The sequence below is a fragment of the Polypterus senegalus genome, chromosome 2, assembly GCF_016835505.1.
Source record: "Polypterus senegalus isolate Bchr_013 chromosome 2, ASM1683550v1, whole genome shotgun sequence".
In the NCBI taxonomy this organism is placed as follows: domain Eukaryota; kingdom Metazoa; phylum Chordata; class Cladistia; order Polypteriformes; family Polypteridae; genus Polypterus; species Polypterus senegalus.
Window position 1 is genome coordinate 77472551 of NC_053155.1, and position 17525 is coordinate 77490075.

At 36.3% G+C, this 17525-nt stretch overlaps 1 protein-coding gene across 1 annotated transcript in view; it reads right to left on the reverse strand.

Moving 5' to 3' along the window:
• Positions 1 to 17525, reverse strand: part of LOC120523066 (cholecystokinin receptor-like) — a 193241-nt gene that overhangs the window by 44450 nt on the left and 131266 nt on the right. The window contains exon 3 of the mRNA XM_039744024.1: positions 2352 to 2613. Within this exon, the coding sequence (XP_039599958.1) occupies positions 2352 to 2613 (262 nt within the window). The remainder of the gene's footprint in view (positions 1 to 2351; positions 2614 to 17525) is intronic.

Genomic DNA, 17525 nt, shown 5'->3' on the forward strand with positions numbered 1-17525 from the left:
AGTGGACTGGCGCCCTGCCCGGGGTTTGCTTCCTGCCTTGCGCCTGTGTTGGCTGGGACTGGCTCCAGGAGACCCCCGTGACCCTGTAGTTAGGATATAACGGGTTAGATAATGGATGGATGGATCTTTGAATGCCTATCAGACAGCCTTGGTGTCACAATCACCCCTAACTTATTAATGACTGTGTTTGGTGTGCTACCAGATGTCCTTAAAGTGGAGAAGGACAAAAAAAAATTAATTGCCTTTACCTCACTACTAGCACATACACTTATCTTGCTCAATTAGAAGAATCCCACCCCAAATCTTTTAAAGTCAGTGGGTAACTGATATTCTATACTACTTGAAATTGGAAAAATTCAAATTCTCACTTAGAGGATCTATTCAGACCTGTTTTTAAAATATGGCAGGATCTAATCAATAATATTTTAGAATAAACTTCTAAGGATACTCTTCTTTCCTTGCTACTTTTAAACATTTGTTCCGGTTGTTGGCTTACCTATCATTTTCTTGCGTGGGGGTTGAATTTTGGTTTGTTAAGTTTGACTTGATTGTATGGAATGTTATTTGCTTCTAAAAACTAAAATCAATAAGAAAAATAAAAAAGAATAGTTGTAAAATCTAACCCTACATGATAGAAAAAACAGAACAGATTTTACTAAGTTTCTATTCAAAACAAAACTAAGTCAATATGAATAGGCCAAGTGGGAAAAATTAAGTATATCTTTATAGCTTCTATGGATCTGTCTGAAAGCATTCAAATTTGTGGTAAAACCAAGGCAAAAACAAACTAAATTTGCCAGACAATTTCTAGTTATGCAGTGATATTTAAAAACACAGAAATGAAAGAACGATGTATATGGTCTTCTCTGCTAACTGATAATGACTTGGAATGAAACATTTTTATCAAACACAGAAACTGTACCGGTGAACTAATTAATATGTAATTTCATCTCGACTGCACACATACAGTAAAATACTCTCATCCTGTTGTTGTTTAAAGTCAGGTCTGCTTTTGCAGATTACATGCTCATGCAAAGCATAGCATACCCTAGGGAATAATAACGAATTGTATTAGATCTTGAGAACAAAATGAAAAATGGCAAATTGGTACCACAGTAACCTTCTACTAACAGATCTGATTATTTACAACTATAAAATGAATGTTTAAAGAGAACAGAAAACAACGTGGGTTAGTACAGGCTGTGCATCAAGCAACTTTATAAATACATGTAGTTTTTATATATGCTGATTGAACTTTTATGCATAACGTATAAGTTATATTTACACCAAATAAAACACAATAACCATTGTGACTAAAATTTTCTATGTCCTCCCAGTTTTTTCTATTTTCTATGATAGACAGTAGTGAAATAGCCTAAAGATGTTAAAGCCCTTTGTATACTTTTTTTTTTTAACTAAAGTAATAATCCACAAGAAGAAGTAGTTTTTACTCTTCCTTATAAATTAAACCTTCAAGAGAAGAAAAGCTTATTCATTTGTTTAGGTTATGACTTTTTAAGCCAATCATTACTCTCTCTTTTCAGTTGCTACTTGGTGTATGTTTTATGGATCAAAAAATATGACAAAGTCATCTTTGTAAAATTTCTTTATAACAAGCAAATTCTCTTTGTAAGCATTTTATCAGTGACTTTAACCTTTTCATTTTCCCCTGTCTCCTATATGCACACATCTATGCAGTGGCACCAACCAAATTTAAGAGTTCTGCATGAATGTATTTTATTTTAAAAAATCTCGTCACTATACATCCACACTGGAGATACAGCATCCACCTTTGATTGAGGAGTTGTTTTCCCTTCATCTATCAGAGAAATTACTTACAGCTTTACTTTTTTGCAGTGCTGGAAAATCTATTAAGTTATACAACATGACCTTGGTAAAAAGACCTATGCACAGATGGTATAAAGTAAGCCTTTTGCTTTAATAGAATTTATTTCCCAAAAAGGATTTAACAATATAAAATATAGTTTTTGTTATGTCTCAGCATTTCAAGGACAGCATCAGACTTAGTGTTCCATAGTCTGACATAAAAGGAAATTTCAGGTAGAGCTTGAACTCTGTAGGTTCAGAATGTACTTCAAAGCTGAAACAGGCCTTTTAATGTGGCTACTGCTTTTTGACCACTTTAATTTTATAAACATAGATCTATCTGTAGTGAATTTGTTAAATCTTGTTTAAAAGATGTCTGGAAAGCATCAGCAGGAACACTTCAAACTGTGGGGAAATACACATTTTAGGAATTATCCATAAACACTTAATACTGCCTATTTTTTTTAATTTCAGCTTATTAAAGAAATGATTGATATTAAAAATGCATATAAAGTGGTACTTACCAGGCTTGCTCCACCTGATTATGAGGCCAGGTAAGGCGACAATAATGTACAATGGAATAATTCGACCTGACAAATGTTTGTAAGATGCTAAAGACAGGATAAGGGATCATGATGATGAGAGATAGAATCCAAGTGGCAGCAATGACCCGATAGGCATGAGATCGTGTCTGCCATGCTCTTGATTTCAGAGGATTACAAATGGCACTATATCGTTCAATTGCTATGGCCACCAGACTGAATGTGGATACACTTACAGAGATACCTGCATGACAAAAAAAGAAAACACAATTAATGTCAACGGCCTATTCAGTATTTGTTTAATTACTATTTAAGTTAATTTACTTATGCAAAAATTACAAATGAACTGTTAGTATTTTGAATTATACACTTATTTTTCAATTAAACTCCAATTATCTCTTACAGAAAAGCTTAGACTGCTGCTCTTGTCATTTTTGTTTTGCTTATTTGATATAGTTAGGGTTTCTTTATCGAGAACCAAGCAGCTGTAACCACTGTTGTCAACCTGTAATCAAATAATGCAAAGATCATAAATAGAAGACCACTCAGTAGTCTGTTTTGGCATCAGAAACTTTTGTTTGCCTGTGTTTAATCTGCAAATTGATCAGTGATGGCAGTAATGTTAGAGAGAAGAAAATAATGCTCCTTTAAGTGCTAGGTGGTCATCTACAACATAATCAGTTGTTTGCATTATTTTTTCATTATAAACATTCACACCAGTGGTCTGCTGGAGGTCATTTTGTAGGGCTCTGGTAGTGCTCAACCTGTTCCTCCTTCCCCAAAGGAGCAGATACTGGTCCTGCTGATGGGTTATGGACCTTCTATGGCCCTCTCCAGCTCTCCTACAGTAACTGCCTGTCTCCTGGCATCTCCTCTATACCCTTGAGACTGTGCTGGGAGACACAGCAAACCTTCTGGCAATGGTACGTATTGATGTGCTATCCTGGAGAAGTTGGACTACCTGTGTAATCTCTGTAGGGTCCAGGTATCACCTCATGCTATCAATAGTGGCACTGACTGTAACCAAATGCAAAACTAGTGAAGAAACAGTCAGAAAAGATGAGGAGGGAAAAATGTTAGTGGCCTCCACCTGTTAAACCATTTCTTTTTTTGGGTTGTTGTCTCATTGTTGCCCCTCTAGTGCATCTGTTGTTAATTTCATTAACACCACAGCAGCTGAAACTGATTAACAACCCCCTCTGCTACTTAACTGACCAGATCAATAGCCCAGAAATTTAATTGACTTGATGCTATACTCTGATTAAAAAGTCTTCCTTTAATTTATTTGAGCAGTATATATACAGTTTAAGCCCAAATGTCCTAGGTAATATGGATCAATGCTACTTCAGATAGCTGAAAACTCAGATAAAATGGATGGCCACTGAAATGGGTCTAATCGCAATACATATGACATAGGCCACCGAACTCCCACAATGTCAGTCACAAAATGCCCCCTGAGGCAGATAACCTTCCCACAACCTTAATCTTAACCATAGTGTAACTGGGCATTCTATGGGCATTATGCGACTGACATTTTGAGCGTTACATGATGTTGGGGCATTACATGACTGGTCATACTGTGCCAAGAAGGAGGGGGACAGACACAGAGAGTATCACTCATAGTGGTCAGAGATGAGCTCTGCACAGCTGAAAGATGAAGGTCACCATTTAGCTCACACCACAAAGTGCTTACCTCTGAGTCAGAGAGCAGAAACAGGGAATGTGGGTGTGTGTATGTGTCAGCCCTGGCCTGCTATGTACTACTGACCCATCCAGGGTTATTTCTTTCCTTAACCACCTAGTGCCTAAAAAAAAAAACTACCCAAAAATAGAGTATATTACTTTTATAATGTTATTTAAAATTAACAGACATGTGCACATTATAATACTTGACATTTTCCCTATTGGTTTTTATTTGTATAATTTTTACTTAGAAGGGTTTATTTTGCATGCGTCTGATACAGACTCAGATCCATTATGACAGCCATAATACATGTGTTATATTTGTTTTATTTAATTATATATGCAACATTTGGACATTTTACAGCTCCCATCCTGCAGTTGCACTTAGCAGTGCAAGTTCAGTGTTGCCACACTTAAGTTCTTAGGAAATACAGTACTACAGTACTTCAAAAGACAAGTATAGCCAGAAACCATCATAAAGCTGCCACAGTGCAGACGTCTATGCTATGCTGCCATCATTTGTAGGGGTGAATTTCTACTACAGTAAATTGCAGCTAATACTATACAGCTTCAGAAGCACTGCTACGTAGAGTGCTCATGAACCTCAACTGACATGAAATGAGCTGAGCCGCAACTTACATCTACTACTTTGAAAAAGCTCATATACAGAAGGCAACAGTTGTCAATCCAAATCTGCAAACCTTTATTATCATAGATATTGATGACTGATTTGGGTGGTGTTATGACACAACTACACCCAGACTGTTCAGAAATAGTTGTAATATTTGTATCTGAAAAATCTCCACAACTGAGAGAAAGCTTCCCTTTAATCTAGGGAATTGTTTACTGTACCCAATCTTTGGAAAATTCAAGCTTCTTCTTATTATGTTGATTTTAGAGTAGCAGTATGATATACATTTTTCAAGTTATAGAATTAGAAACAAATGTTTCTGGAATGAATTATAAATTAGTTACAAGAATATTAAAATAGATGGTGTGGTCAATAATTACTTTATAGAGCTCTATTTGATGACCGTTTTATAAAAGGCTGCCATAATCTGAAAAGTCTGAGGTGTTCCTCATTAATTATGTTTAATTTTAAGAAATACACACCACTGCATTCCGGACTTACAATAAGTGGCCAAAAGTTTTGGCAGTGACACACATTTTGTGAACTTTGCTGCTTCAGCATTTTCAGATTAATTTTTTTTACATGTTTCTGTGGTTTACTGAAGAACAATTATAAATATTTCATAAGTTTCAAAGGCTTTTATTTGGAAACACAACAAATATATATAAAGAATCAGCATTTTCAGTGTTGACCCATCTTCTTCATAACTTCTGTATTTTGCTCTGGCATGCTGGATATCAGCTTCTGGGTCAACTCCTGACTGATGGTGATCCATTCTTGCCTTTTAGTATTTGGAGTTCATCACAATTTGTGCGCTTCTGCTTGTCCATCCATATTTTTGAGAACTGACTACAGGTTCTCAAAGGGATTAAGATCTAGGGAGTTTCCTAGCCACGGGTGCAAACTTTCAATGTTATGATGTCCGAGCCACTTCATTATCATTTTTACCTTGTGACCTGTTAATCCAATATGTTAGAAAATACACAGATCATCAGCAAATTGCCCCTGGATTGTTTGGAGAAGGTGCCCTTAGGGGTTGTTTTGATACCATTCTTTATTTCTGCCAGCGTTCTTGGGCAGAAATGTGAGTGAGCCTACTTCCTTGGATGAGAAGCAACCCCACACATGGCTTATCTCGGGATGCTTCACTGTTGGCATAACACAAGACTCATGGTAGCGCTCACCTTTTCCTTCCCTGGACAATCCATTTTCCAGATGTCCTAAACAGTCGGAAGGAGGATTCATCCAAAAAAAATAACTTTGCACCAATCTTCTGCTGTTCCATTCTTGTACTTCCTGTAGAATTTCAGCTTATTTTTGATATTTTTCTTGTGAAGAACTGGCTTTTTTGCTGCCCTTCTTGACACAAGGTCATTGTCCAAAAGTCTTCACCTCACTGTGCGTGCAGATTAACTCACACCCACCTGCTACCAGAACTGAGCAAGCTCTAAATTGGTCGCAACACGATTCTGTAGCTGACTCCTCAGGAGGAGACGGTCCTGGTGCTTCTAAACACTTTTAGCTGATCATTTTGTGCCAGGGCCAAAATAAGTAAAAATGGGTTTTTGTGATAAAGGTAACTTTGTATGCTAATAAAGCTCTTTACAATGAATTAATATGCATCTGATCGATCTACACAGTAATATAAAAATAATGTGAATTGCCACCACAAAAACTGAAGCCAAATATTTTGCAGAGCACAATAAGTGAAGTAAGTCAAGATTCCTCCAATTGAGCAAAATAAGATTATGAGCTAGCAGCACAGTGAAGGTTATCCCTTTCTGGTGCTTGTTAAGCAAAGATGCTCCATCCTGGACTGTGACAAAAAGGACTTTTAGAGGATGGCCTTTAATGGCGAACCTGGAACTGATTGATAGATAAAAAATTATAGTTTATTGTAGTTCATTATAAATAAAGGACACAGCCAAAGCAAACAGTAATGAATGTGGATGCATGAAAACATCTCTTGCAAAGATAAGCTTTTGACAGAAATGCATTTAAGTGCATACTTTTGAAGCAAATTAGTACATTTCTCACAACAAAACTGAGGAAGAGTGCATTCTATCTTGGACCAACTTACATTCAGTTTCTGAGAATCAAATTGTGAGGCTCTGTTCCCTGCACTACCTCAAATTATTTAAAGGCATATTATTGTGAAAGCATTGGTATAGTTTTCAAGCACTACCTTTATCAGTAGTTTGAAAATTATGCTAGCTCTTTGAAAAAAATAAGTACAAAATGCAGGCAGGTTGGGGACGTGAGTTATGTAGCTTTTAGCAAAATCTTTACCTAGCATCCTGTATAATGGAAGACATGTCCTCGGGAAAGGGTATGTTCAAAGCACTGATGCCTATATGTCATCCATACAGACATCTGTAAAAGTCTTCATATTACACAAGCTACATACAGCCTACTGTGTGTTCATTTTTCAGGGAAAGGAAATAAATTACAAGCTTGCAAAAAGGTGTGATTCTACAATAATATTTCTGCCAGTGTCACCTACACATACAGCATGATGAGTGTTGAACAACAGGATTTTAACTATTACTGCGGTAATTTGAAGTTATGAACATTTGCAACTTAGTAATATGTGTTAATGGTCTCTAAAACTGGGTCTATTTCAGGTTCACATATACACCGAAACTGAATTTCGGTAAAGGATTTGTTTTTTAAGGAAAGGTTTGTTTATATAAACCAAGAACAGAAATAGGAGAAAATGAAGATTTTACTGTGGGTTGCAGCAGCTTTAATCTTAAAACAGAGTACCAAGCAGTAATTACTGTGTGAAGATGACACCCAAAGGAACAGGCAGTATAGGTGTCAGCACTGTTTACTCTACTTCTCCTGTAATGTTACTTAGCCTGTAGGAAGACTGAATGTTTTGAGTTTCAGAACTATAAAAAATAATTGTTGATTAACTACAGGCACCCATTCTTAGGGTGGTTTATGCTTTTCAGACTAATATTTCCAAAGTATACTCAACATTACATATAGAAATAAGCAGGTAAATGAATGATTTCTTATTTATTTCATTTCATTTATGCCTCAAATTTATGAATGTATTAGTTGTCTAGATATAAGGGTATATGTGTATATTTTTGCAAACTGTTGAGAAATGTCCCTTTTTTAAACTTTTATGTCATCAGCATTTTGGAAGGGGCTTTTGTTAAGTCAATTTAAGGCTAAAAATCGACCATTGTTTATAATAGCCATGCTGAAAAAAAAAACTTTGTCTACTCCACTTTGTCATGATCAATGCCACAACTAAATCTTAGATTAAACTATTTTGATTATTCACAGTACTTTTTTTATTAAGCTTTTTTATTTCCCATATTAGTGTCCACTTGACACTATTGTTTTTAATAATTTTTGTTTCTGAATTTTGGAATACTACTTATAATCTTCTACATATGGTTCAAAGATAAACTGAATGCACAAGCCAATCCCAGCCAACACAGGGCGCAAGGCAGGAACAAACCCCGGGCAGGGCGCCAGCCCACCAGAGAGTACACACACACACACACACGCGCACACCCACATATCAAGCACACACTAGGGAAAATTTAGGAATGCCAATGCACCGAACTTGCATGTCTTTGGACTGTGGGAGGAAACCAGAGCACCTAAAGAAAACCCACACAGAGAACATGCAAACTCCATGCGGGAAGGACCTGGGAAGCGAACTCCTTACTACGAGGCAGCAGCGCTACCCACCGTGCCACCGTGCCACCCCACAGGCATTCAGATACATGTACATTATTGTCCTAATTCAGTTCCTTGCTAGTGCAGGCTGCATGTTATTTTTGTATTTATGTGGGTTTCCTCAAGGGCTTTGGTTTCTTTCCAACATCAAAAGATAAGATTTTATGTTGATTAGTGACCCTAAACTAGCACAATGTCAGCGAGTGTAGGAGAGAGGTTCCCTTGTGATACTCAGTTATCTCATCTAAAGTTGGTTTCTGCCTTGTGCCCATTAATTTCCAGAATACTGTCTCTCCTGACACTTTTCTACGTGTATGGGACAAATCTTTAATTATCATGTTGTGTTACACTTTGACACTTTTTTATGCAAATATTCAAAAAGATTGTTAACATACTGATAGTGCTGCATGCAGGCTTTGTTACATATCAATAACAGGTCATGTAAATCTTCTGCTTATGAAATCATTGACAGACTCACAGACTTCTTGAGAAAAACTGATAAAATGAGGATTGAAACCGTAATGTACATGCTCAGTCAGTTTTCTAGTGATTTACGATTAATCTTAAAATAATTATTATTGATCTTAAAAAAATTAAAACAACTAATCACAGAAAGCTCTTCATCAGTTCTCAGTCCCTTCTACAGGTGCACAGTACAGTCAATGATCACTTGCTGCATCACATTCTGGTACAGCACTATTCAGCTTAAGATCACAAAGTTGACACAGAATATTACCAGCATCCAACCAGCTTCTGTTCAGAACATGTATAACAAGCATCCTTAGATAAAAAAAGATTTCACCCATCTTAGCCACTTTTCTCACTCCTCCCTTCTGGCAAACAGTACAGAGCAAATGGCATTCTCGAATAGATTCAGGGACAGTTTCTCTCCACAGATCGTAATTTTACTGAACAACAAATTGTGTAACGAATATTGCAACATACAAAATTCTGTGTATATTAGTTACATGTTTTATTATACACAGAGGGTCACCCTCTAGATTCCTCCCAGGTATGTAGTTCCACCATGGACCGAGAGGGGGCATTGCCACTAACTGTGTTGTTTTCTTTTTCCTCCACAGCACTGAGAAACCACCCAGTGAGGGCAAGTAACTCTGCCCCTTGCAGTCTCTGGGCCATAAAATCATGACCACCCGGAAAGAGGCGTAACTTCACAACTGAGTGGCCAAAGAGAGACGGAGCTCCTTTATACACACACACATATACTGTATTTGCTTTATTCTACATATACTATTCGTTTGTATGTGTATGTGTCTTTTCTTGGTACTGTATTACTTGTCACTGTTGTAAGGAAACATGCAAGTAAGAATTTCATTGTACTATGTGCACCATAAGCAACAAGATGTAGTTACTAACTGGGATGGACTTTATTTGAGTTGCAATTTATTTGATTTAACCTTATGATCTGCATAAGATTTATATATGAAAGAAATGAGAAGGACTGATAGTCTTTAATTTTCCCTGTCAGCTCCCACTACTGTGAATCATGTTCAAAAAAGATGGAACAACTGAGGAAAATCTAATAGCTCCAGTAGTTACAAAACTATAAACAACTAAGTTCTCATTATGTTATTGAATGTGGAGGCCTATATATTTTATAAAATAAAGTAACAACACATAAAATAACTAAGATTTGTTGCATATTTAAAAAACAATTATTAATCTTATTAGACCTTTCTCTGCACTGCATTTAATTAAAAGAAATCCTGATATGTTGCACAAATCTTGTGTTACAGCTTAAGGTTCATGTATTCTTTACACTGACACAGTAGTCAAGCATTTGCTTACTGCAGAGCAAATTCGATTTCTTTTATTTATGATGGCCATCCCTCTGTACAGCGCATCAAACATTAGATGTGCGTAAGGTTTCTATGCCCTTTCAATGGAGCACTTTGTCTGCACTTTACACCAGCAGCATAAACACATTACCTATTTGGACTCTTCCAACTGTTTCTATCTTTGTCCTATGCTAACACTCTGCAATGGTACCTTCTTGTCTTACTATGAATAACAAATTAAACATGGTGCATAGAACTAAATTGCTGAGAAAAAAATCTACATTGTGAGATATTTTATTAAAATATACTCTATTACATGCATTCCCATATGTTCTGCAATTGTATAACAATGCCAGATGGTGCAAGCTAATTTAAAAAATACTGAAATTTATTCAGTTCACTTTAACTAGTTTATAAGCAATTCTGATAATTCTGTTATGAATTATTCTGTTATGTCATTGAGTATTTATAAATTGAAAAATATATCTGATGTCAATAAATGAATCGTTTTCTCTTCTTTATTGTGTCGCAAATTCATTTTGGAAGTAAACTGGCTTAAAGGTGTTCTCAAAATGGAAGCCTTACTGTCTTGGAATTATTTACAATAAATCCAACATAACAAAAGTAACCACCTGACAATTTTAAGAGAATGCATTAAACCTCTGCATAGCCTTCTGGCTATATTGGAGTCGTTTCAAATGTTTTTAGTTTATTAGAATTGTAAGAACAATCCATAGTCCATCAAGATTTAAATTTGTACTGTACTGTACATGATGTGAAACCCCTTATATGTCAGTTTGCATTTTCTAATGTCTTTTCTTCAGCACACGTCCCACTTACATTTTATTGTAACAGCCTCATTGACATATTGATATATACTGCACTTCTATTAGCATTTGCATTCAAATATGGCATTCTTCTTTTTAGTGTGACTATACATTATGTTTTCTAAGCAATTAGATTTTTAAACTTGATTTTAAAAAACTGGTTTACAACTACAACATCGGCACTGAAATATAAAGCATCATTGATTATTTATATAAAATGCACATTTATAAATATGTTTACAATAAAAATGGTTCATGGGACACAGAAACCCAACTTTAAGACTGATATTTACTGCTTTGAGGATCGCCCACTGGAGAGGCCCTGAACAGATTTGGGGATATTTAAGATCCCTTGTTTTGATTTTGTAACAGTGTTTTAAAGGTGGTGTCAGTGTGAAGTCATGAAATGCAAAGACACCATTTGCAAGTTAGCCTGACTAGAGAGATTAGATCATTAACTCTTTCAGGGCTGATGTCGACTTTTGTCAAAATTCAGGGGTAAGGACACCATTATGCCATAAGTAACTTTCGGAACAGAACTCTCCTTTTGCTGGTTTCATTCCTTATTTCCACTAACAGAGGATTTATTTCACGGCAGAGAAGCACAAGGGCTGCCCCCGGTCCCCCTTCTATTTTCCGGATGCCGCTGTCTGTGCACCTACCACGTGGTTGGCTCCCTGTCTATATACAGTACATTAACGACATCCCGCGCTCATGTGCCTCCTCACTCTCTTCCTTAATTTCCTCAGCTGTTCATTGTGCTCACTGCGCCCTTCTTCTTTACTCCACCGTTTCAAGCCTGTTATTGTTCACCTTCCTTCATGTCTTCCTGCTGGTGACTCCTGCCTTTTCGTTTATTCCACCGCTTCAAGGCTGACATTGTTGGGTTTTCTTACTTCCTCACGTCTCCCTCCTTGTGAGTGTTGTCTTTTCTTTTACTCCACCGCTTCAAGGCTGTCATTGTTGGGCTTCCTTACTTGCTCACATACATCTTCCTGATGCTGACTTCTGCTTTTCATTCCCTGCTCCACCGCTTCTCGCTTTCCTTTGTACTTTCTTTCTCAACGGGTGCAAGTTTATCTCAAATAACATGTCTATTCCGGCGATCACTGTCGATTACAATTTCACCAACCCATATGCAGTGGTTACCATGCTCTGAGATTGCACCTGCCTCTTCCATTCTCCCTCTTACTTATTGCATGGCCATATAAGTCTCAGCCTTGATATCTGCAGAGACATTGGGTCTTATGTACTGAATGACTGGGACAGGTTCAAGGTGTGGACTGATGACGGTACAGGAGACAATTATACTACACAGGACTACAATAGCAGTGAAATGCTTAAGCTCTCAACTTATTGTTCTGCATGTGAACTGATAGCTGGCACAGAATTGTTTCATTGTCTCTTTCAAGTGTATAGAAATGGGGAAACATTTTACACCTTTGGATGACCAGGAATGCCTGTTAAAGATCTTAGATTCACAGGTAGCGATTTGGGTAGTGGACACTTTGATGTTTATGAATGTTTCAACTCTGACAACGTGGACACAAAGTTATCAGTGAAACTGGATGTATCTTTAGAATGGTTGATAAACGCAGAATGTAACTTGAACACAACACATCCTCCAAATACGAACCTGATTGAAAGAAATAATGATAATCAAATCCTTGATGACAGCAATACTCACAACAGTGACAAAACAATTACATTGAAATTAATGTTATGTTATTTTTAAAATGTTTCCTTTTCTTTTTCATAACTTCTTTAAAACAATACTTCTCAGCTGTGAAGCGTGGGTATTTTGTTAGTTCAAATATAAAGGCTAGATATATGGCCATCATTGATAGATTACAGAAAACACTGTAAATTTGTGAAAAACTTATTGTTTAAAAGGGTGATAGTTGATATCTTAATAGAACAGATTGCAAATAAAGTGACAAGATACAGAAATATTTGTACCAGTCTCTTTTAGGACCATATGTGACAGTTAAATGTTGTTTTATTTAGAGGATATGGAGAAGCCAAAGAGTTACTGTTTTTTAGTGTTTTATTATATTTCTCACTTTGATTTTCCCTCAGCTTTTGTCATACTCTATAACCTTCACCAACAAGCTTTCATTTTCACTCCCCTAACAGAATGAATATGTCACTTTAAAGCCTATAAGGATTTAAGGAAAGCATTTATCATCAAAGGCACTCTACATAAAACACTGAATGATTTAAAGACAGAGCACAGCAAGCCTAAGCTATCTTTATATTTGTAGATTATTATTTGCAATTCATGGCCTTTTTTGGCTATGCCTCAAGAGGTTAAGTTGCCATATCCTTACAAAAAGAAATCAATGGACAAATGCATAAAATCAGCATTTCATTTAATCCTTGCTTTTTTGTTTTGGGAAAGATTGATGTTTTTAGAAATACCATCTCCAGCTTAATTATATCTATATCTTAAATTGTTACAATAAACCTGTCTAGTAGCTCTATTCATTGTTACTGTGTCACAAATTTGCCATCTCAATATAAAGATTGTAAAAAATATCTCCAGAAGATAAAATAATTTTAAATTGCCACCTCACACTGAATATTATTGTGCAATAGAGCTACTCCTGTTATGATTCTGGGGTTTGTACATTTTTTTGAGCTTCATAAAGGTTTCTGTGAGCTCACATATTTGATATCTGTTGGCTTGAATTACAGATAATCCCTGTGCATCTTTGTTTCCCTTTTGTGATTTTGTTTAAGCCTTATTAATTTTGTTATACCGATGTAATGATGCAATGTCTCATTCCTAGGGGGTGTATGCAGGAAGTTGTGATGATGTCTTTTGAATAGTATAGTGTAGATTTTTTGGCAAAATAATTACCAATCGTGATTCTGACTACAACTCTAATTTACATTGTAGTTTTGAAGAAGGATGGGCTTTTTTATTGGTTTTGACTAGGTATGTTTCTGGCTTGCGTTTTACATTCTGACCCAACACTCTCTGCCCTGATGGCATGCCACTTTTCCAGTTCTTGGTAGTATAATACCTGGGCTTCAATTCCCAATCATGAAAATGTACATTTATATGTAAAAGAAAACAGCCTGCCTAATAGCCCAGCAGGTGTTAATGTCTTTATCATAGTTAAAAAAGATAGACGTCCAGGCATTAATCAAAACTACAGTAAAAAATAATTACCCGTCCTCACTGGTCCTGAACTTGCTCAAACAAGTATGTTGTATGTTGTTTGTTAAGTATATAAAATTACATTTTAATTAGAATTCAAAAAAAGGTAGTGAATGTATACTGCCTCGTCAGAGACAGTAATAGAAAAAATTAAGATTATGAGATACATAAGTCAAAAAACAAGCAAAAGTCGGGGCAGGGAATCGGAACATACTTTTCACTAAAAGTAAAAAACACAATCAAAAATTCGTAGTCAAAACAAACAGCAGAATAGATTTGTTAACTGGGAAATTAAAAACAAATAAGTCTTAACACAGCGATTCAAGGATTTATCCGTCAAGCTTGGATACCCCAGCAGTGTTTGGGAAGATCTTTCCATGATTGCATAGCTGATGTGACTAATGATCGTCCCTCAAAGAATTCTGGCATGAATCACCATGAAATGTTTAATACATTACCCAAAAATGGTGGTAACTCATAGGAAAAACAAAATTGTGGCACAAAAAATGCAAAAAAACTAAAAAATTTGACGAAGATCATTAAATACAAAAATTAATGTCAGATTCTGAATATTTGAGCCTCAGAACCTCAACGACAATTTACTGTATAACTTGACAGGATTTCAGCTGGAATTTGCACAATGAATCTGTAAAGTTACAGATCATAACAAAAAGAAAGACCACTTTCAACACAATTTCAAGTCATAATGAATATAGGTTTATGCCCTGTGGTTTGACCAATGCTCCACTGATTTTTGATTCATTTTTCACAGACCATGAAAACGCAGTTTATTTAAAGGAGGACAGATGCTTAAATTTATGACTTGCCACGTTCGCTGTGTTCTTCAGTAATTTAGTCTTTGTTAAATTTAGCATTCTAGGGGTAAAAACAAAAAGGTGAATATCCTTCCAAGACAGAACCAGGAGGGAGGTGAGGATGTTAAGAGTTCAGAAGATGAAACATGGTTTTAAAAATAGACAAATCTAAAGCAGAGATCTGTTCTGACTTTCATCTAAGCTTAAACAGACTCCAAATTTAATTGTTAACAGTTTAAGCCCAAGATCAGTACACTAAAATCAAACAAACTCAGTCACTCTCAGGTTTAATTGTGATCTCAGATGGCCAGGTGTGCACTATGCCAGCCTTTACCCATCCATCATCCAACCTGCTATATCCTAACTACAGGGCCAACACAGGACGCAAGGCTGGAAACAAACCCTGGGCAGGGTGCCAGCCCACCACAGGGCACACACACACACACACACACACACACTAGGGACAATTTAGGATTGCCAATGCATGTAACTGGCATGTCTTTGGACTGTGGGAGGAAACCCATGCAGACACGGGGAGAGCATGCAAACTCCACTCAGGGAGGACCCGGGAAGCGAACCTGGGTCTCCTAACTGCAAGGCAGCAGCGCTACCCACTGCGCCACCGTGCTGCCCACCAACCTTTATGCCAAAATTTAAATTATTAAAGTTTACAAGAAATCTCTTTATGAGGAACATTGAACAATAGCCAATGTCACAAATACAAAATGTGAAATAAATGACATTATTCAACTTAAAATCAGTAGCAGTAACTAAATGAATTTCTTTAAAAATAAACTATGTAATGTAAACTAAACAGTGTTTTCTCTGCATTAAGGGAGGGCAGGAGATGCATCCAGTAGATGGCACTGTCGTGCAAAAATTGAATTAGTTGTAAACTTGCCTGAAAAGTTAAAAGTACTGTATTGTTCAAATGTTTACAGCAAACTCAACTTAATTATCATAACAAAACTTTTACAATTTTCCATATGATCAATGCAATTGATTATGTACAAAAATATTGCTTTTTGAAGTATGTGAAGGTTTCTTTCCGCCTGACACTGCTGGCACGGTTTTGCATTCAAGGGCCAGTCCTGTGACCCTGTACTGTTCTAGGCATATTTTTGCTTTTGCGTGAGCCATGAGCAGTCTGAATTGCTTGAAGTCTAGAGGCCATTTAAATGATCCATTGACTGATTTTTTTTCTGACTCAATTACACTCAATAAGTTTAGAAGTTTTCATTATTATCATGAATCACATTGATTACTTATTTACAATGCATTTTAGCATTTTGCCTGCTGAACAAAAATTTGAACTTTATAAACATTAATTTGCATTTCTGCTTTTGAGTATTTGATGTTGCTGCTGTGATAGATTTTAATACTGTCCTTTGATAGATGTGCTCTATGACAAAATCATTTATTGTTAAATTATCATTTTGTTGATTCTAAGAGTATTATTTGGCTGAGTTATTAACTTTGTTGATGCTAGTAGCCTAGACTGTGAATTTTGCATTCCTTGTCAACCCACCAATTCTGCTGCCACTGTTTCAGTCTTCCATGCTGATCCAATGATATTTTCTCTGCCACCTCCACTACCTGCACATTCATGCCTCCAGCTTGACCTAACTCCACTCACTTGTATTTAGACCATAACACCATGTGCACTCACTTTCCCACTCTCTGTGATTGAATCAGAGTCAGGATCCTTCCTGAGACTTGCTGGCAGCCATGTACAAAGGCTAATGGATTTATGCAGAGAAGAAGATCTCATAAATGGTACTCTTTAAGTGCTTGATAATGTGTCTCTTCATTCTCTCTCTTACTCATTCACACCCTCTGCACAGGCCTCTTTTATGGTTGGCTTCACAGGATTCCTCAATCTTTACACCTCAGTAATATGTGTGCTATAGTGTCCAAGAAAAGGAACTGCATGCGTTTTCCTATCACAAGTTTGCAGATTCTAAGCAACCTTTTCATATATGGGCCAATGCCTGAGCTGGAAAATGATGACTCCCACCCAATTTCATGAAGCCTTTTTTTCTGAATCCCATAGAGATACTTTTTCCTTCATTTAGTCCCAAATTTTTGTACCAATAATATCTTAAATTGAAATGTTTGCTTCTCCTGCCCTTAATGGAAAACTAATGTCAAAAATGTGGCCTTTTAGGGACTGCTAAGCCAGTCTATCCACTACTTCTGTTCTCTTCAGCCCAACATGTGCTGGAATCTATAAGAACCACATAAAAAAAACAAAAGAAAAAACTCCAACATCCCTCACCTGTGATAATGTTTGTATGATCTCCAGCATGAAAATTTGCTAACATGTTTATTTTCCAACCTTAAAGATGTCAAATACTGATAATGAATCAGAACATACCACAACACATTGACGTTCTACTAGTGTATACTGATGGTTTACCAGATATCCTTTTCTGACAAAGAACTTCAACTCTGATATATAAAATGCATCATAGGATCTTTTGAACCATCTGTAAAGATTAGAGTAATAATCTAATACTGATTATTCATATAT